Here is a 26,012-nt window from a genome sequence, read left to right as displayed (position 1 = left end):
CACATTCACTCACTAACACTTCTCTCCCATTAACCTGTGCTCCAGACTGTATATCTCCTGATGTTAATCCCGGTCACTCACACTGTCACTCAGTACCAAATCTCCGCCCTGAACCCTGTGTTACTGTCTGTATCTCTGCTGATGTTACTCCAGATCCCAGACACAGTCACTCAGTAACCCATCTCCCCCCAGCACCCTGTGTTACTGACTGTATCTCTACTGATGTTAATTCGGCACTCTCACACAGTCACTCAGTAACCCATCTCCCCCAGCACCCTGTGTTACTGACTGTATCTCTACTGATGTTAATTCAGCTCCCTCACACTGTCACTCAGTAACCCCTCTCCCCCAGCACACTATGTTACTGACTGTATCTCTACTGATGTTAATCCAGCTCCCTCACACTGTCACTCAGTCAACACTCTCCCCAAGCTCGCAGTGTTACTGACTGTATGTCTACTGATGTTAATCCAGCTCCCTCACACTGTCACTCAGTAAACCCTCTCCCCCCAGCACCCTGTGTTACTGACTGTATCACCACTGATGGTAATCCAGATCCCTCACACGGTCACTCAGTAACCCCTCTCCCCCTAGCACCCTGTGTTACTGACAGAATCTCTACTGATGTTAATCCAGATCCCTCACACTGTCACTCAGTAACCCCTCTCCCCCCAGCGCCCTGTGTTACTGACTGTATCTCTACTGATGTTAATCCAGCTCCCTCACACTGTCACTCAGTAACCCCTCTCCCCCCAGCACCCTGTGCTACTGACTGTATCTCTACTGATGTTAATCCAACTCCCTCACACTGTCACTCAGTAAACCCGCTCCCCCCATCTCCCTGTGTTACTGACTGTATCTCTACTGATGTTAATCCAGCTCCCTCACAATGTTACTCAGTATGCCCTCCCCCCCAGCACCCTCTGTTACTGACTGTATCTCTCCTGATGTTAATCCAGCTCCCTCACACTGTCACTCAGTAACCCATTTCCCCCAGCACCCTGTGTTACTGACTGTATCTCTATTGATGTTAATCCAGCTCCCTCACACTGTCACTCAGTAACCCCTCTCCCCCAGCGCCCCGTGTTACTGACTATATCTCTACTGATGTTAATCCAACTCCCTCAAACTGCACTTAGTAACCCATGGCCCCCAGAGCACTGTGTTACTGACTATATCTCTACTGATATTAATCCAACTCATTCACACATTCACTCACTAACACTTCTCTCCCAGTAACCTGCGCTCCAGACTGTATATCTCCTGATGTTAATCCCGCTCACTCACACTGTCACTCAGTACCAAATCTCCGCACTGAACCCTGTGTTACTGCCTGTATCTCTACTGATGTTAATCCAGATCCCTCACACAGTCACTCAGTAACCCATCTCCCCCCAGCACCCAGTGTTACTGACTGTATCTCTACTGATGTTAATCCAGATCCCTCACACTGTCACTCAGTAACCCCTCTCCGCCAGCACTCCGTGTTACTGACTTTATCTCTACTGATATTAATCCTGCACCCTCACACTGTCACTCAGTAACCCCTCTCTCCCCAGCACCCTATGTTACTGACTGTATCTCTACTGATGTTAATCCAGCTGCCTCACACTGTCACTCAGTCAACCCTCTCCCCCAGCTCCCAGTGTTACTGACTGTATCTCTACTGATGTTAATCCAGCTCCCTCACACTGTCACTCAGTAACCCCTCTCCCCCAGCACCCAGTGTTGCTGACTGTATCTTTACTGATGTTAATCCAGATCCCTCACACGGTCACTCAGTAACCCCTCTCCCCCAGAACCCTGTGTTACTGACTACATCTCTACTGATGTTAATCCCGCTCACTCAAACTGTCACTCAGTACCAAATCTCCGCCCTGAACCCTGTGTTACTCCCTGTATCTCTACTGATGTTAATCCAGCTCCCTCACACTGTCACTCAGTAACCCCTCTCCCCCCAGCACCCTGTGTTACTGACTGTATCACAACTGATGTTAATCCAGCTCCCTCACACTGTCACTCAGTAACCCCCCTCTCCCCCAGAACCCTGTGTTACTGACTGTATCTCTTCTGATGTTAATCCAGCTCCCACACATTGTCACTCAGTACCCCATCTCCAACAAATCCCTGTGTTACTAACTGCATATCTACTCAGGTTAATCCAGCTCCCTCACACTGTCACTCAGTACCAAATCTCCGCCCTGCCCCCTGTGTTACTGACTGTATCTTCACTAATATTGATCCAGCTCCCTCACACTGTCACTCAGTAAGCCATCTCCCACCAGCACCCTGTGTTACTGACTGTATCTCTACTGATGTTAATCCAGCTCCCTCACACTGTCACTCAGGAACCCCTCTCCCACCAGCACCCTGTGTTACTGACTGTATCTCGACTGATGTTAATCCAGCTCCCTCACACTGTCAAATAGTAACCCCTCTCCCCCAGCACCCTGTGTTACTGACTGTATGTCTTCTGATGTTAATCCAACTCCCTCACACTGTCACTCAGTAACGCGTCTCCCCCCAGTGCCCTGTGTTACTGACTGTATCTCTACTGATGTTAATCCAGCTCCCTCACACTGTCACTCAGTAACCCCTCTCCCCCAGCACCCTGTGTTAATGACGGTATCTCTACTGATGTTAATCTAGCTCCCTCACACTGTTACTGAGTACCAAATCTCCGCCCTGCACACTGTGTTACTGACTGTATCTCTACTGATGTTAATCCAGCTCCCTCACACTGTCACTCAGTAACCCATCTCCCCCCAAAACCCTGTGTTACTGACTGTATCTCTACTGATGTTAATCCAGCTCCCTCACACTGTCACTCAGTAACCCATTTCCCCCAGCACCCTGTGTTACTGACTGTATCTCTACTGATGTTAATCCAGCTCCCTCACACTGTCACTCAGGAACCCCTCTCCCACCAGCACCCTGTGTTACTGACTGTATCTCCACTGATGTTAATCCAGCTCCCTCACACTGTCACTCAGTAACCCCTCTCCCCCCAGTGCCCTGTGTTACTGAGTATATCTCTACTGAAGTTAATCCAGCTCCCTCACACGGTCACTCAGTAACCCCTCTCCCCCAGCACCTTGTGTTAATTACTGTATATCTACTGATGTTAATCCAGCTCCCTCACACTGTTACTCAGGAACCCCTCTCCCACCATCACCCTGTGTTACTGACTGTATCTCTACTGATGTTAATCCAGCTGCCTCACACTGTCACTCAGTAACCCCTCTCCCCCAGCACCCTGTGTTACTGACTATATCTGTTCTGATGTTAATCCAGCTCCCTCACGCTGTCACACAGTATCCCCTCTCCCCTGCTCCCTGTGTTTCTGACGGGAACTCGAATGATGTTAATCCAGCTCCCCCAAATTTTCAATCAGTAAAGCCTCATCCCCCAACACTCTGTGTTACTAACTGTATCTATATTGATGTTAATCCAGCTGCCTGACATGAATCACTCAGTAACTCCTCTCCGCCCAATGCCCTGTGTTACTGACTGAATCTCTACAGATGTTAATCCAGCTCCCTCACACTGTCACTCAGTAACCCCTCTCCCCCAGCACCCTATGATACTGACTGTATCTCTACTGATGTTAATCCAGCTCCCTCACACTGTCACTCAGTAACCCCTCTCCCCCCAGCTCCCGGTGTTATTGACTGTATCTCTACTGATGTTAATCCAGCTCCCTCACACTGTCACTCAGTATCCACTCTATCCCAGCACCCTGTTTTACTGACTGTATCTCTACTGATGTTAATCCAGCTCCCTCACACTGTCACTCAGTAACCCCTCTCTCCCCCAGCACCCTGTGTTACTGACTGTATCTCTACTGATGTTAATCCAGCTCCCTCACACTGTCACTCAGTAACCACTCTCCCCCCCAGCACCCTGTGTGACTGACTGTATCTCTACTGATGTTAATCCAGCTCCCACACACTGTCACTCAGTAACCCCTCTCCCCCCAACACCCTGTGTTACTGACTGTATCTCTACTGATGTTAATCCAGCTCCCTCACACTGTCACTCAGTAGCCCCTCTCCCCCAGCAACCTGTGTTACTGACTGTATCTCGACTCATGTTAATACCGCTCTCTCACACAGTCACTCAGCAACCCCCTCCCCCAACACCCTGCGTTAGAGAATGTTTACCTACTGACGTTAATCCAGCTCCCTCACCTTGTCACTCAGTAACCCCTCTCTCCCCAGCACCCTGTGTTACTGACTGTATCTCTGATGTTAATACAGCTCTCTCACACTGTCACTCATTAACACCTCTCCCCAAGCACCCTGTGTTACTGACTGTATCTCTACTGACATTAAACCAGCTCCCTCATGCTGTCACTCAGTAACCCATTTCCCCCAGCACCCTGTGTTACTGACTGTATCACAACTGATGTTAATCCAGCTCCCTCACACTGGCACTCAGTAACCCCTCTCCCCCCAGTGCCCTGTGCTACTGACTGTATCTCTTCTGATGTTAATCCAGCTCCCTCACACTGTCATTCAGTAACCCCTCTCCCCCAGAACCCTGTGTTACTGACTGTATCTCTACTGATGTTAATCCAGCTCCCTCACACTGTCACTCAATAACCCCTCTCCCCCAGCACCCTGTCTTACTGACTGTATCTCTTCTGATGTTAATCCAGCTCCCACACATTGTCACTCAGTACCCCAACTCCAACAAATCCCTGTGTTACTAACTGCATCTCTACCGAGGTTAATCCAGCTCCCTCACACTGTCACTCAGTACCAAATCTCCGCCCTGCACCCTGTGTTACTGACTGTATCTTCACTAATATTGATCCAGCTCCCTCACACTGTCACTCATTAACCCCTCTCCCCACAGCACCCTGTGTTACTGACTGTATCTCTACTGATGTTAATCCAGCTCCCTCACACTGTCACTCAGTAAACCCTCTACCCACAACAAACTGTGTTACTTACAGTATATCTACTGATATTAATCCAGAGCCCTCACGCTGTCACACAGTAACCCCTCTCAACCCGCACCTGTGTTATTGACTTTATCTCTAATGATATTAATCCAGCTCCCTCACACTGTCACTGAGTAACCCCGCTCCCCCCAGCACCCTGTGCTACTGACTCTATCTCTACTGATGTTAATCCAGCTCCCTCACGCTGTCACACAGTAACCCCTCTCAACCAGCACCCTGTGTTATTGACTTTAACTCTAATGATATTTATCCAGCTCCCTCACACTGTCACACAGTAACCGAATTCCCCAGCTCCCTGTGTTTCTAACTGGAACTCGAATGATGTTAATCCAGCTCTCCCAAATTTTCAATCAGTAAAGCCTCATCCCCCACCACTCTGTGTTACTCACTGTATCTATATTGATGTTGATCCAGCTGCCTGACATGAATCACTCAGTAACCCCTCTCCCCCAGCACCCTGTGTTACTGATTGTATATCTACTGATGTTAATCCAGCTCCCTCACACTGTCACTCAGTAACCCCTCTCCCCCAGCGCACTGTGTTACTGACTGTATCTCTACTGATGTTAATCCAGCTCCCTCACACTGTCACTCAGTAACCCCTCTCCCCCCAGCACCCTGTGTAACTGACTGTATCTCTACTGATGTTAATCCAGCAATGTCACACTTTCACTCACTAATTCTTCGCTCCCAGTAGCCGGTGATCCAGACTGTATATCTCCTGATGTTAATCCAACTCCCTCACACTGTCACTCAGTAACCCCTCTCGCCCAGCACACTGTGTTACTGACTGTTTCTCTACTGATGTTAATCCAGCTCCCTCACACTGTCACTCAGTAACCCCTCACCCCCAGCACCCTCTGTTACTTACTATATCTCTACTGATGTTAATCCAGCTCCCTCACACTGTCACTCAGTAACCCCTCACCCCCAGCACCCTGTGTTACGGACTGTTTCTCTACTCATGTTAATCCAGCTCCCTCACACTGTCACTCAGTAACCCCTCTCCCCCCAGTGCCCTGTGTTATTGACTATAACTCTACTGATGTTAATCCAGCTCCCTCACACTGTCACTCAGTAACCCCTCACCCCCAGCACCCTGTGTTACTGACTGTTTCTCTACTCATGTTAATCCAGCTCCCTCACACTGTCACTCAGTAACCCCTCTCCCCCCAGTGCCCTGTGTTATTGACTATATCTCTTCTGATGTTAATCCAGCTCCCTCACGCTGTCACACAGTAACCCCTCTCAACCAGCACCCTGTGTTATTGACTTTATCCCTAATGATATTAATCCAGCTCCCTCACACTATCACACAGTATCCCCTCTCCCCAGCTCCCTGTGTTTCTGACTGGAACTCGAATGATGTTAATCGAGCTCCCTCAAATTTTCAATCAGTGAAGCCTCATTCCCCCACCACTCTGTGTTACTGACTGTATCTATATTGATGTTAATCCAGCTGCCTGACATGAATCAATCAGTAACTCCTCTCCGCCCAATGTCCTGTGTTACTGACTGAATCTCTACTGATGTTCATCCAGCTCCCTCACACTGTCACTCAGTAACCCCTCTCCCCCAGCAACCTGTGTTACGGACTGTATCTCTACTGATGTTAATCCAGCTCCCTCACACTGTCACTCAGTAACCCCTCTCCCCCAGCACCCTGTGTTACTGACTGTATCTCTACTGATGTTAATCCAGCTCCCTCACACTGTCACTCAGTAACCCCTCTCCCCCCAGCACCCTGTGTTACTGACTGTATCTCTACTGATGTTAACCCAGCTCCCTCACACTGTCACTCAGTAACCTCTCTCCCCCCAGCACCCTGTGTTACTGACTGTATCTCTGCTGATGTTAATCCAGCTCCCACACACTGTCACTCAGTATCCACTCTCTCCCAGCACCCTGTGTTACTGACTGTATCTCTGCTGATGTTAATCCAGCTCCCACACACTGTCACTCAGTATCCACTCTCTCCCAGCACCCTGTGTTACTGACTGTATCTCTACTGATGTTAATCCAGCTCCCTCACACTGTCACTCAGTAACCCCTCTCCCCCAGCACCCTGTGTTGCTGACTGTATCTCTACTGATGTTAATCCAGCTCCCTCACACTGTCACTCAGTAACCCCTCTCCCCCCAGCACCATGTGTTACTGACTGTATCTCTACTGATGTTAATCCAGCTCCCTCACACTGTTACTCAGTAAGCCCACTCCCCCAGCACCCTCTGCTACTGACTGTATCTCTACTGATGTTAATCTAGCTCCCACACACTGTCACTCAGTAACCCATTTCCCCCAGCACCCTGTGTTACTGACTGTATCTCTACTGATGTTAATCCAGCTCCCTCACACTGTCACTCAGGAACCCCTCTCCCACCATCACCCTGTGTTACTGACTGTATCTCTACTGATGTTAATCCAGCTCCCTCACACTGTCACTCAGTAACCCCTCTCCCCCAGCACCCTGTGCTACTGACTGTATCTCTACTGATGTTAATACAGCTCCCTCACACTGTCACTCAGTAACCCCTCACCCCCCAGTGCCCTGTCTTACTGACTGTATCTCTACTGATGTTAATCCAGCTCCCTCACACTGTCACTCAGTAACCCCTCTCCCCCCAGCACCATGTGTTACTGACTGTATCTCTACTGATGTTAATCCAGCTCCCTCACACTGTCACTCAGTAACCCCTCTCCCCCCAGTGCCCTGTGTTACTGAGTATATCTCTACTGATGTTAATCCAGCTCCCTCACACTGTTACTCAGTACCAAATCTCCGCCCTGCACACTGTGTTACTGATTGTATCTCTACTGATGTTAATCCAGCTCCCTCATACTGTCACTCAGTAACCCATTTCGCCCTGTGCCCTGTGTTACTGACTGTATCTCTACTGATGTTAATCCAGCTCCCTCACACTGTCACTCAGGAACCCCTCTCCCAACAGCACCGTGTGTTACTGACTGTATCTCTACTGATGTTAATCCAGCTCCCTCACACTGTCACTCAGGAACCCCTCTCCCAACAGCACCGTGTGTTACTGACTGTATCTCTACTGATGTTAATCCAGCTCCCTCACACTGTCACTCAGTAAACCCTCACCCCCAGCACCCTGTGTTACTGACTGTATCTCTTCTGATGTTAATCCAGCTCCCTCACGCTGTCACACAGTAACCCCTCTCAACCAGCACCCTGTGTTATTGACTTTATCTCTAATGATATTAATCCAGCTCCCTCACACTATCACACAGTATCCCCTCTCCCCAGCTCCCTGTGTTTCTGACTGGAACTCGAATGATGTTAATCCAGCTCCCCCAAATTTTCAATCAGTAAAGCCTCATCCCCCACCACTCTGTGTTACTGACTGTATCTATATTGATGTTAATCCAGCTGCCTGACATGAATCAATCAGTAACTCCTCTCCGCCCAATGCCCTGTGTTACTGACTGAATCTCTACTGATGTTAATCCAGCTCCCTCACACTGTCACTCAGTAACCCCTCACCCCCAGCACCCTGTGTTACTGACTGTATCTCTACTGATGTTAATACCGCTCCCTCACACTGTCACTCAGTAACCCCACTCAACCAGCACCCTGTGTTACTGACTGTGTCTCTACTGATGTTAATCCAGCTCCCTCACACTGTCACTCAGTAACCCCTCTCCCCCCAGCTCCCTCTGTTACTGACTGTATCTCTACTGATGTTAATCCAGCTCCCTCACACTGTCACTCAGTATCCACTCTCTCCCAGCACCCTGTGTTACTGACTGTATCTCTACTGATGTTAATCCAGCTACCTCACACTGTCACTCAGTAACCCCTCTCCCCCAGCAACCTGTGTTACTGACTGTATCTCTACTATTGTTAATACCGCTCTCTCACACAGTCACTCAGCAACCCCCTCCCCCAACACCCTGCGTTAGAGAATGTTTACCTACTGACGTTAATCCAGCTCCCTCACCTTGTCACTCAGTAACCCCTCTCCTCCAGCACCCTGTGTTAATGAATGTATCTCTAATGATGTTAATTCAGCTCTCTCACACTGTCACTCATTAACCCCTCTCCCCAAGCACCCTGTGTTACTGACTGTATCTCTACTGACATTAATCCAGCTCCCTCATGCTGTCACTCAGTAACCCATTTCCCCCAGCACCCTGTGTTACTGACTGTATCACAACTGATGTTAATCCAGCTCCCTCACACTGTCACTCAATAACCCCTCTCCCCCAGCACCCTATGTTACTGATTGTATGTCTTCTGATGTTAATCCAGCTCCCTCACACTGTCACTCAGTACCCCATCTCCAACAAATCCCTGTGTTACTAATTGCATCTCTACCGAGGTTAATCCAGCTCCCTCACACTGTCACTCAGTACCAAATCTCCGCCCTGCACCCTGCGTTACTGACTGTATCTTCACTAATATTGATCCAGCTCCCTCACACTGTCACTCAGTAACCCCTCTCCCCATAGCACCCTGTGTTACTGACTGTATCTCTACTGATGTTAATCCAGATCCCTCACACTGTCACTCAGTAAACCCTCTACCCACAACAAACTGTGTTACTTACAGTATATCTACTGATATTAATCCAGCTCCCTCACGCTGTCACACAGTAACCCCTCTCAACCAGCACCCTGTGTTATTGACTTTATCTCTAATGATATTAATCCAGCTCCCTCACACTGTCACTCAGTAACCCCTCTCCCCCCAGCACCCTGTGCTACTGACTCTATCTCTACTGATGTTAATCCAGCTCCCTCACGCTGTCACACAGTAACCCCTCTCAACCAGCACCCTGTGTTATTGACTTTAACTATAATGATATTAATCCAGCTCCCTCACACTGTCACACAGTAACCGAATTCCCCAGCTCCCTGTGTCTCTAACTGGAACTCGAATGATGTTAATCCAGCTCTCCCAAATTTTCAATCAGTAAAGCCTCATCCCCCACCACTCTGTGTTACTCACTGTATCTATATTGATGTTGATCCAGCTGCCTGACATGAATCACTCAGTAACCCCTCTCTGCCCAATGCCCTGTGTTACTGACTGAATCTCTACTGAGGTTAATCCAGCACCCTCACACTGTCACTCAGTTACCCCTCTCCCCCAGCGCCCTGTGTTACTGACTGTATCTCTACTGATGTTAATCCAGCTCCCTCACACTGTCACTCAGTAACCCCTCTCCCCCCAGCACCCTGTGTTACTGACTTTATCTCGACTGATGTTAATCCAGCTCCCTCACACTGTCACCTAGTAACCCCTCTCCCCCCAGCACCCTGTGTTACTGACAGTATCTCTACTGATGTTAATCCAGCTCGCTCACACTGTCACTCAGTAACCTCTCTCCCCCAGCACCCTGTGTTACTGACTGTATCTCTACTGATGTTAATCCAGCTCCCTCACACTGTCACTAAGTAACCCCTCTCCCCCAACGCCCTGAGATACTGACTGCATCTCTACGAGGTTAATCCAGCTCCCTCACACTGTCACTTAGTAACCCCCTCCCCCAGCACCCTGTGTTACTGACTGTTTACCTATTGACGTTAATCCAGTACCCTCACACTGTCACTCCATAACCCCTCTCTCCCCAACACCCTGCGTTACTGACTATATCTCTTCTGATGTTAATCCATCTCCCTCACACTGTCACTCAGTAACCCCTCTCCCCCAGCACCCTGTGTTACTGACTGTATCTCTACTGATGTTAATCCAGATCCCTCACACTGTCACTCAGTAACCCCTCTCTCCCAGCACCCTGTGTTACTGACTGTATCTCTACTGAAGTTAATCCAGCTTCCTCACACTGTCACTCAGTAATCCCTCTTCCCCCAGTGCCCTGTGTTACTGACTGTATGTCTACTGATGTTAATCCAGCTCCCTCACACTGTCACTCACTAACCCTCTCTCCCCAGCACCCTGTGTTACTGACTGTATCTCTACTGATGTTAAACCACCTCCCTCACACTGTCACTCAGTAATCCCTCTTCCCCCAGTGCCCTGTGTTACTGACTGTATCTCTACTGATGTTAATCCAGCTGCCTCACACTGTCACTCAGTAACCCCTCTCCCCCCAGCACCCTGTGTTCCTGATTTACCCTACTGTTGTTAATTTAACATTGACTCCATGTCGACTCATTACCCCTCTCACTGCCCTAATGTACCCTCCCAAGAGACTTTCAGCACAAAGTAAAGCTCCGTCGACACTGTCCCGTCAAACACTCCCAGGACAGGTACAGCACGGGGTTAGATACAGTGTAAAGCTCCCTCTACACTGTCCCCATCAAACACTCCCAGGACAGGTACAGCACGGGGTTAGATACAGAGTAAATCTCCCTCTACACTGTCCCCATCAAACACTCCCAGGACAGGTACAGCACGGGGTTAGATACAGTGTAAAGCTCCCTCTACACTGTCCTCATCAAACACTCCCAGCACAGGTACAGCACGGGGTTAGAAACAGTGTAAATCTGCCTCTACACTGTCTCCATCAAACACTCCCAGGACAGGTACAGCTCAGCGTTAGATACAGAGTAAAGCTCCCTCTACACTGTCCTCATCAAACACTCCTAGGACAGGTACAGCACGGTTAGATACAGAGTAAATCTCCCTCTACACTGTCCCCATCAAACACTCCCAGGACAGGTACAGCACAGGGTTAGATACAGAGTAAATTTCTCTCTACACTGTCTTCATCAAACACTCCCAGGACAGGTAGAACACGGGGTAAGATAGAGAGTAAATCGCCCTCTACACTGTCTCCATCAAACACTCCCAGGACAGGTACAACGCAGCGTTAGATACAGAGCAAATCTCCCTCTACCCTGTCCCCATCAAACACTCCCAGGACAGGTACAGCACGGCTAGACACAGAGTAAATCTCCCTCTACACTGTCCCCATCAAACACTCCCAGGACAGGTACAGCACGGGGTTAGTTACAGAGTAAAGCTCCCTCTACAGTGACCCATCAAACGTTCCCAGGACAGGTACAGCATGGGGTTAGATACAGAGTAAATCTCCCTCTACACTGTCCCCATCAAACATTCCCAGGACAGGTACAGCACGGGGTTAGATACAGAGTAAATCTCCCTCTACACTGTCCCCATCAAACACTCCCAGGACAGGTACAACATTGGACTGTGTAATACCTGAATGCAGTTGTTTATTTCTCTCTCTGTGACACTCACCGTTTACAGTTATGTTACAGACGTCTCTCAGTGTGATCTGTGCAGTGTCCTCACTGACTGGGTTCCTGGCCTCACACCTGTACACACTGTCCTTGGGCTCCCCAGTGAAATAAAGCTGTAACTCCTCTCCGGTTTTGGAACGATGATGGGTGCTGTCGTTTCTCAATGCTTCACTTCCCCTCCACCATCCGAAGCTGACATGATTGCCTGTGTTCACTGAGCAGGTCAGGGTCATGTTGCAGTTCCTCCTGTTCTGATCAATCGTGATGCTTGTTCCTGTCACAGACTCTGACATTCGGATGGAAAGACAAAAGACACATGAGGAAGGAATGTCGGCCCTTGTGTGACCCCTCAATATCCGAACCCTCACGCTGCTTCAGACCCTCACTAACCAACTGTGATCCCGGCTCATTCCTCCATCCCCCATTTTAACAGCTCCCTCAGCCACTGAGTTCAAACAGGTCCCATGTGTGGATATAACGGGTGGATGTACATCACACAGAGTGTGACACACACTTTCACTCCAATCACAGACACTCAGTCACTCCCTGTTGTGAGAGGATACAGCAAGTCAGGGGGAGGTGATGATAGTACAGAGGTCTTGTTGCTGGATTAATCCAGGGACCCAGATTAATACTCTGGGACCTGGGCTAAAATCGCACCACGGCAGATGGTGGAATTTGAATTCAATAGTTAAAAGTCTAATGATGACCATGAAACCATTGTCGATTGTTATAAAAACGCATCTGGAATGAGGAATCTGCTGTCCTTACCTGGTCTGGCCTACAAGGGACTCCACTCCAGATCCAGGCCCACAGCAGTGTGGTTGACCCTTAACTAGGGATGGGATACCCGCATCCCATTGACGAATAAAAAAAAACAGGAAAAGACTTGGGGAGATGTGAACATTCTGCTGATGAAATGATGTAACATGATGGAGGGACAGAGATTTGGAGGGAGGTGAAGTTCCAACCTTGTGCAGATGTTCCAGTGTGTATATAGTAGCTGTAAATAACGAGTTAGGGTGCATGTACATCACATACTCATTCACTACAATCACTCATTCACTCCCTGTTGTAATGGTCTTTGGGTAATTAGACAAACCCCAAAGAATCCCATTGAAATAACAGAACTTCTCTCAGGGAATGTCCCTGTTTTGGGATTGTATCCTGGGAATTTTCTCTGGTTCACTGTCCTCGATGACTCTGGTCAGTGGTCCCTGTGTCCCTTATGGTCTGGAGTGTACCCGCTCTATCAGTTCTGTGTTCAGTTCAACTGTGTGGAGAGCCCAGGGTTATGATGAGAAATAGGTTTAAACTGGGACCTTTTGCACTGCTTCAGAATAAGAGTCTGATTGTGGGAAACGTGTATCAATTCCCCATCATTCAGAGAAATGAAATCGTCTGGATGAATGGACACCTCATTAAGAAATTACTTTCAATAACAATAAGTGAGGTGGGGTAGACTAGCATAGCGATCTTTCCATACGGACAGAGACATCTCTAAATGTACCTCTGCAGGTCAGTAAGACCATGAGCACCTCAAACTCAGCAGCGGAGTTTATTTGTGGAGGGGCCAGAAATGAAAATCAGAGAAATTAGGTTCAACCTTAATCAGTCTTGGGTTAGACCACATTTGGAGCACTGTGCAGAGTTCTGGTCTCCGCATCCCTCAGTTAGACTTGGAGCACTGTGCACAATTCTGGTCTCCATATCCCTCAGTTAGACCACACTTGGAGCACTGTGCACAGTTCTGGTCTCCGTATCCCTCGGTTAGACCACACTTGGAGCACTGTGCACAGTTCTGGTCTCCGTATCCCTCAGTTAGACCACACTTGGAGCACTGTGCACAGTTCCGGTCTCCGTATCCCTCGGTTAGACCACACTTGGAGCACTGTGCACAGTTCCGGTCTCCGTATCCCTCGGTTAGACCACACTTGGAGCACTGTGCACAGTTCCGGTCTCCGTATCCCTCGGTTAGACCACACCTGGAGCACTGTGCACAGTTCTGGTGTCCATATCCCTTGGTTAGACCACACTTGGATCACTGTGCACAGTTCCGGTCTCCGTATCCCTCGATTAGACCACACTTGGAGCACTGTGCACAGTTCCAGTCTCCGTATCCCTCGGTTAGACCACACTTGGAGTACTGTGCAGAGTGTTTGATAGGGTAAATATGCTGAGGGTAATTCCACTTGAAGGTGAGTCCAGGACTTTTGTTTAAATTGATCATGGGATGTGGGTGTTGCTGACTAGACCAGCATTTATTGCCCATCCCTAATTACCCTTGAGAAGGTGGTGGTTGTCTTGTTTTGTGTTTCAATGATGCACACAGGCTGTCGGTATCATTGCTGAGCTAACTCTATCCATAACACATTTTCCTAATGTAAACACATATCTACACTAACTGAATTCTATCGAGATAGATTCCAACATGTGCCCTCTGACCTTCCACTCCCAGTCAGGTGACCCCCCCTATCTAGTACTGAGTCTGTACGGTAACTAATACTGGAGACCATGGCCACAATCAACTATTATCATCACATTCCCCTCTTTTATAAAGAAAGCAAAATTTTATACAACTGAAAGACACAAAATCTCTTATCTATTCTTTCTCACTCTGTTTTGATCAGTCTATTTTGCATTTTACTCATCTCTGTAACTTTCCAGTTTTTCTGACAGTTCTCCCTCTGGATGTTCTGAATGGTGACAGGGGTGATTTTGAAGGACAAGGGGCCTTCTCCAGCTCTGTGTCTCTAACACCACTTGGATAGTTTTCAGGTCTCTCAGGCTTTGTCTGGTTATCTGTTGCTTCACTGCTGCGTTCTGGATTTTGATCTTCAGCTACATTTTCTGGTTCAGAGCAGGGTTGTATTTTATTTGTTTTCCGTAAGAATTTCCGGTTTCTCCTGTATTGTTGTCCGTTTGGAGTCTGCATTATGTAAGACCTTCGTTCTCCTGTGATTCCTGTGTCTCCAGCAGGATTCCAGATCCCTTCATGTTAAATCCTCACTGTCTGTCCCATGTTCAGGTCAGGCAGAGGTCAGGCACCTCGATCACGGTACAGTTTCTGCTTCTGCTGTCTCAGTTTGAGGTCCTGCATGCTCTAGCTCACTGGCTGTGGAAATAACAGTTGGGGCCCAGTCAGAAACTTAGTTCTTAGTCTTCTCTCCATCAGGAGCTGTGCTGGAGATGATCCAATGCTCTAGAATGGATTATCCCTGAACTCCAGGTTGGGGTCTCTTCCATCCACCTTTACCTTCTTCAACAGGTGATTTAAGGTCTGCATGTTACGCTCCACCATTCTGTTGGGCTGTGGATATTTGGGATTTGACATAGTGTGGCAAAACTCCCAGTCCTGTCCAAATTTGCAAAACTGAGTGGCTGAGAATTGTGGACAGTTATCTGAGGTGAGCACTTCAGGTATGCTGTGGTGAGAAGAAACAGATTTTAAATGATTTATTACAGTGATGCTCTTACAGGAGCACAGACTCAAAAAAATGTTGAGTAATAATCGAGTGCCAGTAGGTGCTCACTGCTGTCAAATGTGAACAAGTCCACTCCAGTTTCCTGCCAGGGTCTCTCTGGAACACTGTGTGGTTGAAGCGGTTCTTTTTGTTGTGACTTACTGTACTTTTGGCACACGGCACACACATTCCCCATTTCCCTGATTTCTGCTCCCATTTCAGGCCCATACATTACATCTTGAGCTCTCCTCCTGCTTGTTTCGGTGCTGAGGTGACTTTCATGTCTGTGCTGCAGCATTTCTTTCCTCGGTGTTGCAAGAATTATGATCTTTCCTCCCTGGAAAAGTATTCCTTCTGCTACATGACCTTCCTGACGAAGGTTCCAGTTCTCTTGTACAGCAGAAGTGGCTCCGGTCCGGTGTGTGGACCAGGCAGTTTACACAATCTGCTGCTGTATTCTCAGGATGGCCTCGTTCTTGGTCACTTCCCTGATCTTATCCAGTTCGGTCACAGCCACAGGGAAGTTCTTTGTCAGCAAGTGAACCTGTGCTTCCCTTTCTTTATCCTCTTCCTCCATGATGGGTAGGTCTGCACGTGACTGAGTGTCTCTGATTTACATCTCCTTGCCTGGTTTGTATTTAACTCTGACCTGGTACCTCTGCAGACACATTAGTCATCTCTGGATTCTTGGTGGTGCACAGTTCAGGGGCTTTTTAAGTGTAGCTTCCAAAGGCTGATGATCAGACTCTAGCTCCATGTCTGTGCCACAGACAAACTGGTGGAAGGCTTCTCGGCCAAACATAATTGCTAGCATTTCTTTCTCTATTTGGTACTTGCTGCTGCTGTGTTTCAATCATTGCCCGTGAAGCATTTGTCACTGGTGCCTCATTTTGCAAGAGGACAGCTCCCAGGCCAGACTTTGAAGTGTCCACTGAGACCTTGACCAGCTGAGTGAGGTTGTAAAACTGTAACACTGGCGCCTGGGTCAGTGTTCACTTCAGACTGCTCTAAGCTATCCTGGTGACATTTTCCCAGTGCCATTCCACAGCAGTTTATACAAGTTCTCTGAGAGGTGCTGACAGGTCTGACATGTTCAGAATGAATTTCCCAAGATTGGTCACCATTCCCAAAAACCTCTCCAAGTCTTTCTTACATTCTGGTGGGGGCACGTCCACAATTGTTTCCATTTTACTCGGGTCCAGCTTCAGTCCCTCACTTGTTAGCACTTGTCCCAAGTACTTGAATTCATGGAGACCTATTTTGCTCTGTTCCTTCTTCAACTTGAGGTTCCTTTCTCTCACTCTGGCCAGCACCTGCCTCAGTCTGGGGTGGTGTTATTATTGTGAGACTCCCCAGACCAGCACATTGTCGATATAGGTTTCCACACCCTCGAACCCTTCAAACAGCTGCTTCACTGTTCTGTGGAACACCTCCGGAGCTGAATTAATACCAAAAGGTAAGCATAATAACTCGTGTCGCCTGTACAGTGTGTTGAAGTTACAGAGATAGAAGCTGTGTTCATCCAGTGTGACCTGCCAGAATCCTGAATTCACATCCAAGACTGAATAGTATTTAACATCAGCGAGCTTACACATCATCTATTCCACTGTGGGCAGCTGGTAATGCTCTCTTTGTACTGCCTGCTTTAGGTCTCTGGGATCCAGACAGACTCGCAGGTTCCCATCTGATTTTCCGACAATTACAATGGGATTAACCCACTTTGTCCGTTCTTCAATTTTCTTGCTGAGGTGAAGATTCTCCATTCTGTCCAACTCTGCTTTCAGTCCCTCTCTCAGCGTTATTGCTATTTTCCCAGGGTGGGTGTATTTTGGGTGTCACAGTTTCATCAATCTTGATGGTGTGTTCTCCTTTTAGGCAGCCGATTCCCTGGAACACATCTTTACACTCGCTCAGGATGTGATCAGTGGTGACAGTCATTATTCCCCTGATTAGCTTCAGATTTTCACAAGCTTTGTCTCTGAGAATGGGTTTGACATCAGTTTTCACCACTATGGATGGGAGTGCTTGAGCCTGTTGTATTTGCTTCATTTTCTGTCTGTACTTAACTTCTGCTGTAACAAAAACGGAATTACCTGGAAAAACTCAGCAGGTCTGGCAGCATCGGCGGAGAAGAAAAGAGTTGACATTTCAAGTCCTCATGACCCTTCGACAGAACTTGAGTGAGTCCAAGAAAGAGTTGAACTATAAGCTGGTTTAAGGTGTGTGGGGGGGCGGGGGAGAGAGTGAGAGAGAGAAGTGGAGGGGATTGGTGTGGTTGTAGCGACAAACAAGCAGTGATAGAAGCAGATCATCAAAAAATGTCACTAACAAGAGAACAAAAGAACACATAGGTGTTAAAGCTTTTGATGTGATCTAAACGAATGTGCTAATTAAGAATGGATGGTAGGGCACTCAAGGTATAGCTCTAGTGGGGGTTTTTTTTAATAATGGAAATAGGTGGGAAAAGGAAAATCTTTATAATTTATTGGAAAAAAAAGGAAGGGGGAAACAGAAAGGGGGTGGGGATGGGGGAGGGTCCCCCATCCCCACCCCCTTTCTGTTTCCCCCTTCCTTTTCTTTTTTTTCCAATAAATTATATAGATTTTCCTTTTCCCACCTATTTCCATTATAAAAAAAAAATTTTTTTTTTTACATCTTTTATGCTCTCCCCACCCCCACTAGAGCTATACCTTGAGTGCCCTACCATCCATTCTTAATTTGCACATTCGTTTAGATAATATCACCAACTTTAACTTTAACACCTATGTGTTCTTTTGTACTATTGTTGTTGACATCTTTTGATGATCTGCTTCTATCACTGCTTGTTTGTCCCTACAACCACACCCCCCCCCCTCCACCTCTCTGTCTCTCTATCTCTCCGCCCCCCACACACCCACCTTAAACCAGCTTATATTTCAACTCTTTCTTGGACTCAAACTCAAGTTCTGTCGAAGGGTCATGAGGACTCGAAACGTCAACTCTTTTCTTCTCCGCCGATGCTGCCAGACCTGCTGAGTTTTTCCAGGTAATTCTGTTTTTGTTTTGGATTTCCAGCATCAGCAGTTTTTTTGTTTTTTGCCTTCTGCTGTAGTGTTTTCACCTGTATAAGGAGACAGTGTCACTGCTGTTTTAGTGAGCTGTTTCTCTTTGCTTATCTTACGATACAGGTTTATGGGATTGACATTTGCTTGTGCACTTGGGTCACGCTGGGAACTCACCATCATGTTGGCAATTTTTAAATCAAACTTCCATCGTCTCCTTTGGAATTTGTTCTTACTGCAACAACGAAAAGTTCACTTCAGTGTCTGTGTCAATCGTGTGCAGTTTCTTCAGTTTACACATCTTAGAGAAGTGATTTGGTTTATCACAGTCTTACACTGCTTCCCATAGGCTGGGAAACTGTGTGATAAATGCTTTGTTCCGCATCAGCTCCATTTAAATGTTTTAATAGCACTTTTGATCATTTTACATTCAGACTGTCCATTCCATCACTTAGGGGATCCAGAGACCCAAATGGTGGAATTTGAATTCAATAAAAATCTAGAATTAAAAGTCTAATGTTGACCATGGAACCATTGTGAATTGTTGTAAAAACCCCACCTGGTTAACTAATGTCCTCTAGGGAAGTAAATCTATCGTCCTTACCTGGTCCAGACTACGTGTGACTCCAGACAATGTGGTTGACTCTGAATTGGCCTAGCAAGGTGCTCAGATCTAACAAACCTCTACAACCACCATCGACCCAGACACCGGAAACAACAACGGCAAACTCAGCCCTGTCAACCCTGAAAAGTCCTCCTTACTAACATCTGGGGGCTAGTGCTGAAATTGGGAGAGCTGTCTCACAGACTAGTCAAGCAACAGCCTGACATAGTCATCCTCACGGAATCATACCTTACAGATAATGTCCCAGACACCAGCATCACCATCCCTGGGTATGTCCTGTCCCACCAGCAGGACAGGCCCAGCAGAGGTGGTGACACAGTGGTATACAGTCAGGAGGGAGTTGTCCTGGGAGTCCTCAACATCGACTCCACACCCCATGAAGTCTCATGGCATCAGGTCAAATATGGGGCAAGGAAACCTCCTGCTGATGACCACGTCCCACCCTCCCTCAGCTGATGAATCAGTGCTCCTCCATGTTGAACATCACTTGGAGGAAGCACTGAGGGTGGCGAGGGTGCAGAATGTACTCTGGGTGGGGACTTCAATGTCCATCACTAAGAGAGGCTCAGTAGCTCCACTACTGACCAAGCTGGCCGAGTCCTAAAGGACATAGCTGCTCGACTGGGTGTGTGGGAGGTGGTGAGGGAACCAACAAGAGGGAAGAACATACCTGACCCCATCCTCACCAAGCTGCCTGTCACAGATACATCTGTCCATGACAGTATCGGTAGGAGTGACCACCACACAGTCGTTGTGGAGACAAAGTCCCACCTTCACATTGAGGATACCCTCCATCGTGTTGTGTGACACTGCCACAGTGCTAAATGGGATAGATTTCAAACAGATCAGGTAACTCCAGACTGGGCATCCATGAGGTGCTGTGGGCCATCAGCAGCAGCAGAATTGTACTCGAGCACAATCTGTAACCTCATGGTCCAGCATATCCCCCACTCTACCATTACCATCAAGCCAAGGGGATCAACCCTGGTTCAGTGAAGAGTGCAGGAGGACATGCCAGGAGCAGCACCAGGCATACCTAAAAATGAGGTGGCATGTCTTCCTGCACCGTCCTGTTAGGGAGAGATAGTAATGACCACAATGTTTTTGAAATGTATTGTAAAATACGTGTGTGTATGTGTCTGTCTGTGTGTCTGTGCGTGTGTGCGTGTGTGTTTGTGTGTGTTTGTGTGTGTGTTTGTGTGCGTACGTGTGTGCGTGTGTGTGTGTGTGTGTTTGTGTGCGTGCGTGTGCGTGTGTATTAATTGAATTAAAAGCAGCTGGTCTGGGTGCTTTGAAGTATTTGAAGATAAGCTCAGTTTGAAATGTTAAGTAGTTAAACATGGGGGAAGTAGAATGTAAGGTGTAAAAGGATCTTTGCATTTTTAAATAGACTAGACTGGCTTGAATTCAAAAGAGGGAGTCAACCAGCAGAAGTTAAGAAAAAGGGTGTTAACATTTTCCCAAAGATTACTGGGAAAATTGGTTCTATAAATTTTTATAAGCAGAGAGGTAAAGTCCGAAGACAAAGAGAAACAATGGGAATTTGCATTCAAAGGGGAAAATATGTACAAAGGAGAGAAGGCTATGTGTAAAGGAAGATGGTCTAAGATCTAACTAGTGTGAAAATCCTTCAGCCTCTCAGCCTCTCTGTGCTGTCTATAAGGATCTGAAGCTGGGGGAGATGCCGGGCCAGGAGGTTACAGACTGTGGTTGTATAGAATCCTGCTGCTGAAAGGCAGTTCCCCTCTGGATGGAGAGCCGAGAACACAGGGTCCGAGTCTCAGGATAGGGAGGGGTCGGACATTTTGGACTGAGATGAGGGGAAATTTCTTCACTCAGAGGGCTGTGAATCTTTGGAGTTGTCTACCCCAGAGAGCAGTGGATGCTCAGTCTTTGAGTAGATTCAAGGCTGAGATGGATAGATTTACAGACACTGAGAGAATCTAGAGAGAGTGGGATCCAGGGGGAATGTGGATCCAAGGGCAGAGAGCAGCTGTGATGTTTTTGACTGATGGAACAGGTTTGTGGGGGTGAGTGAACTCGTCACTAATATTTCTGACATTCCAACATTCGGGAATTGTCGCCAGCCTGAGACAGCCACACCCCCTCTACCTGAACAGGAAATCCAGGACAGAAGCAATTTAAGAAATCAGGAAATATCTATCCCCAAACAGGAACGTGATAAATTTCAGCAAGAGGTGAAAGTCAGGTGTGTCAGATAGAATCTCACTCACCGTACACGTCCAGTTGTACCGTCTGTGAAGATTCCTTTCCTGAATCTAGAACAACAGAAACCTCATAGACCCCAGTGTCCTCTCTCTGTAACTCACTGATCTGCAGACTCAAATCCTCTGGATGAAGTTTAAATCGTTTCTTGAACTCCTCTGCTTCAAAATATTTAATGATCCCATTTGTCCATCTCACTATTCTGTATTTAGATGAAAGTCGCTTCCATTCAACCTCGTAAACCTTCGATCCGTGTGAGATCCCCATGGACAGGGAGACTGACTGACCCAGGGACCCATTCACTGGGAGTCGGGCAGCCTGAATCTGAACTGAAGGAACAAGAGGAGACAGTCAGTGTGTGTGCAACAAGACAGCTCAGTGACTGAAGGAAGAATTACACCTACAGCATGACACACAGTGACTGGAAAACAAGAATCAACAACCATCCCCATCAAACACTCCCAGGACAGGTACAGCACGGGGTTAGATACAGAGTAAATCTCCCTCTACACTGTCTCCATCAAACACTCACAGAATCACAGTGCAGAAGAGACCCTTTGGCCCATCGAGTCTGCACCGACACGTGAGAAACACCTGACCTACCTACCTTACCCCATTGACCAGCACTTGGCCCAGAGCCTTGAATGTTATGATGTGCCAAGTGCTCATCCAGGTACTTTTTAAAGGATGTGAGGCAACCCGCCTCCACCACCCTCCCAGGCAGCGCATTCCAGACCATCACCACCCTCTGGGAAAAAAGGTTTACCTTCACATCCCCCCTAAACCTCCTGCCCCTCACCTTGAACTTATGTCCCCTCGTGACTGACCCTTCAACTAAGGGGAACAGCTGTCCCCTATCCACCCTGTCCGTGCCCCTCATAATCTTGTACATCTCGAACAGGTCACCCCTCAGTCTTCTCTGCTCCAGCGAAAACAACCCAAGTCTATCCAACCTCTCTTCATAACTTAAATGTTTCATCCCAGGCAACATCCTGGTGAATCTCCTCTGCACCCCCTCCAGTGCATTCACATCCTTCCTATAATGTGGTGACCAGAACTGCACACAGTACTCCAGCTGTGGCCTCACCAAGGTTCTATACAACTTCACAATGACCTCCCTACTTTTGTAAGCTATGCCTCGATTGATAAAGGCAAGTGTCCCATGTGCCTTTTTCACCACCCCACTAATATGCCCCTCCGCCTTCAGAGATCTAAGGACACACATGCCAAGGTCCCTTTGTTCCTCAGAACTTCCTAGTGTCAATGCCGTTCATTGAATACTTCCTTGTCAAATTACTCCTTCCAAAGTGTATCACCTCACACTTTTCAGGGTTAAATTCCATCTGCCACTTAGCGGCCCATTTGACCATCCTGTCTATATCTTCCTGTAGCCCAAGACACTCAATCTCACTGTTAACCACCCGGCCAATCTTTGTGTCATCTGCAAACTTGCTAATCCTACCCCCCACATAGTCATGTATGTCATTTATATAAATGACAAATAATAGGGGACCCAGCACAGATCCCTGTGGTACACCACTGGACACTGGCTTCCAGTCACTGAAGCATCCTTCTGTCATCACCCTCTGTCTCCTATAACTAAGCCAATTTTGAATACACCTTCTTAAATTACCCTGTATCCCAAGTGCGTTGCCTTCTTTATAAGTCTGCCTGGGCAGGTACAGCACAGGGTTAGATACAGAGTAAAATGTTCCATACACTGATGAATCCTACACTCAAATTTGGAAAGCAGCATGTTCTACAATTTACGCATTGAACACAAAGAGCAACAGCCTGACATAGTCATCCTCACAGAATCATATCTAACAGATAATGTCCCAGACATTACCATCCCTGGGTATGTCCTGTCCCACCAGCAGGACAGGTCCAGCAGAGGTGGTGACACAGTGGTATACAGTCAGGAGGGAGTTGTCCTGGGAGTCCTCAACATCGACTCCACACCCCATGAAGTCTCATGGCATCAGGTCAAACATGGGCAAGGAAACCTCAAGTGATCCCACAACCAACGGATCAGAACTAAGCTCTGTAAGCCTCCAACATCCTCTCGAGAATGGTGGAAGACAATTAAACAACTCACTGGAGGAGGAGGCTCCACAAATATCCCCATCCTCAATGATGGAGGAGCCCAGCACATCAGTGCAAAAGATAAGGATGAAGCATTTGCTACAATCTTCAGCCAGAGGTGCCGAGTGGATGATCCATCTCAGCCTCCTCTGGAGGTTCCCAGCATCACAGATGCCAGTCTTCAGACAATTCGATTCACTCCACGTGATATTAAGAAACAGCTGAAGGCACTGGATACTGCAAAGGCTATGGGCCCTGACAATATTCCAGCAATAGTACTGAAGACTTGTGCTCCAGAATTTGCCGTGACCCTAGCCAAGCTGTTCCAGTACAGCTACAACACTGGCATCTTACCCGGCTATGTGGGAAATTGCCCAGGTATGTCCTATACACAAAAAGCAGCACAAATCCAACCCGGCCAATTACCGCCCCATCAGTCTACTCTCCATCATTAGTAAAGTCATGGACGGGGTAACAACAGAGCTATCAAGCAGCACTTACTCAGCAATAACCTGCTCACTGATGCCCAGTTTGGTTTCCGCCAGCACAAAAACAAAAACAGAATTACCTGCAAAAACTCAGCAGGTCTGGCAGCATCGGCGGAGAAGAAAAGAGTTGACGTTTCGAGTCCTCATGACCCTTCGACAGAACTTGAGTTCGAGTCCAAGAAAGAGTTGAAATATAAGCTGGTTTAAGGTGTGTGTGTGGGGGGCGGAGAGATAGAGAGACAAAGAGGTGGAGGGGGGGGGTGTGGTTGTAGGGACAAACAAGCAGTGATAGAAGCAGATCATCAAAAGATGTCAACAACAATAGTACAAAAGAACACATAGGTGTTAAAGTTAAAGTTGGTGATATTATCTAAACGAATGTGCAAATTAAGAATGGATGGTAGGGCACTCAAGGTATAGCTCTAGTGGGAGTGGGGAGAGCATAAAAGATGTAAAAAAAAAAAATTTTTTTTTTTATAATGGAAATAGGTGGGAAAAGGAAAATCTATATAATTTATTGGAAAAAAAGGAAAAGGAAGGGGGAAACAGAAAGGGGGTGGGGATGGGGGACCCTCCCCCATCCCCACCCACTTTCTGTTTCCCCTTTCCTTTTTTTTTCCAATAAATTATAAAGATTTTCCTTTTCTCACCTATTTCCATTATTAAAAAAAAACCCCACTAGAGCTATACCTTGAGTGCCCTACCATCCATTCTTAATTAGCACATTCGTTTAGATAATATCACCAACTTTAACTTTAACACCTATGTGTTCTTTTGTACTATTGTTGTTGACATCTTTTGATGATCTGCTTCTATCACTGCTTGTTTGTCCCTACAACCACACCCCCACTCCACTTCTCTCTCTCTCTCTCTCTCTCTCTCTCTGCGCCCCCCACACACACACCTTAAACCAGCTTATATTTCAACTCTTTCTTGGACACGAACTCAAGTTCTGTTGAAGGGTCATGAGGACTCGAAACGTCAACTCTTTTCTTCTCCTCCGATGCTGCCAGACCTGCTGAGTTTTTCCAGGTAATTCTGTTTTTGTTTTGGATTTCCAGCATCTGCAGTTTTTTTGTTTTTATCTTTGGGTTCCGCCAGGGCCACTCAGCTCCTGACCTCATTACAGCCTTGGTTCAAACATGGACAAAGAGCTGAACTCCAGAGGTGAGGTGAGAGTGACTGCCCTTGACATCAAGGCAGCATTTGACCGAGAGTGGCTTCAAGGAGTCCCAGCAAAACTGGGGTCAATGGGAATCAGGGGGAAAACTCTCCACTGGTTGGAGTCATGTCTAGCATAAAGGGAGATGGTCGTAGTTGTTGGAGGTCAGTCATCTCAGCTCCAGGACATTACTGCAGGAGCTCCTCAGGGTAGTGTCCTCGGCCCAACCATCTCCAGCTGCTTCATCAATGACCTTCCTTCCATCATAAGGTCAGAAGTGCGGATGTTGGCTGATGATTGCACAATGTTCAGCATCATTCACCACTCCTCAGATACTGAAGCAGTCCATGTCCAAATGCAGCAAGACCTGGACAATATCCAGGCTTGGGCTGACAAGCGGCAAGTAACATTCACACCACACAAGTGTCAGACAATGACCATCTCCAACAGGACAGAGTCTAACTGTCGCCCCTTGATGTCCAGATGCATTACCATCACTGAATCCCCCACTATCAACATCCTGGGGGTTACCATTGACCAGAAACTGAACTGGACCAGCCATATAAATACTGTGGCTACAAGAGCAGGTCAGAGGCTGGGAATCCTGCGGAGAGTAACTCACCTCCTGACTCCCCAAAGCCTGTCCACCATCTACAAGACACAAGTCAGGAGTGGGATGGGATACTCCCCACTTGCCTGGATGAGTGCAGCTCCCACAACACTCAAGAAGGTCAACACCATCCAGGACAAAGCAGCCC

The 26,012-nt window shown here is 47.5% G+C and overlaps 1 protein-coding gene across 2 annotated transcripts in view; it reads right to left on the bottom strand.

The window, feature by feature from the left end:
- The window catches only part of LOC121273491 (signaling lymphocytic activation molecule-like), a 99,666-nt gene that overhangs the window by 61,864 nt on the left and 11,790 nt on the right, over positions 1–26,012 (bottom strand). For both annotated transcript variants that reach the window (XM_041180664.1, XM_041180665.1), the window contains exons 2-3: positions 21,528–21,848; positions 12,162–12,449 (exon numbers count right to left, since the gene is read on the bottom strand). In XM_041180664.1, coding sequence (XP_041036598.1) covers positions 12,162–12,449; positions 21,528–21,848 — 609 coding nt within the window. The remainder of the gene's footprint in view (positions 1–12,161; positions 12,450–21,527; positions 21,849–26,012) is intronic.

Source organism: Carcharodon carcharias (genome assembly GCF_017639515.1).
Source record: "Carcharodon carcharias isolate sCarCar2 chromosome 24 unlocalized genomic scaffold, sCarCar2.pri SUPER_24_unloc_1, whole genome shotgun sequence".
Lineage (NCBI taxonomy): Eukaryota > Metazoa > Chordata > Chondrichthyes > Lamniformes > Lamnidae > Carcharodon > Carcharodon carcharias.
Note: the sequence above shows the minus strand (reverse complement) of the source record. Positions and strands in the feature narration are given on the sequence as shown.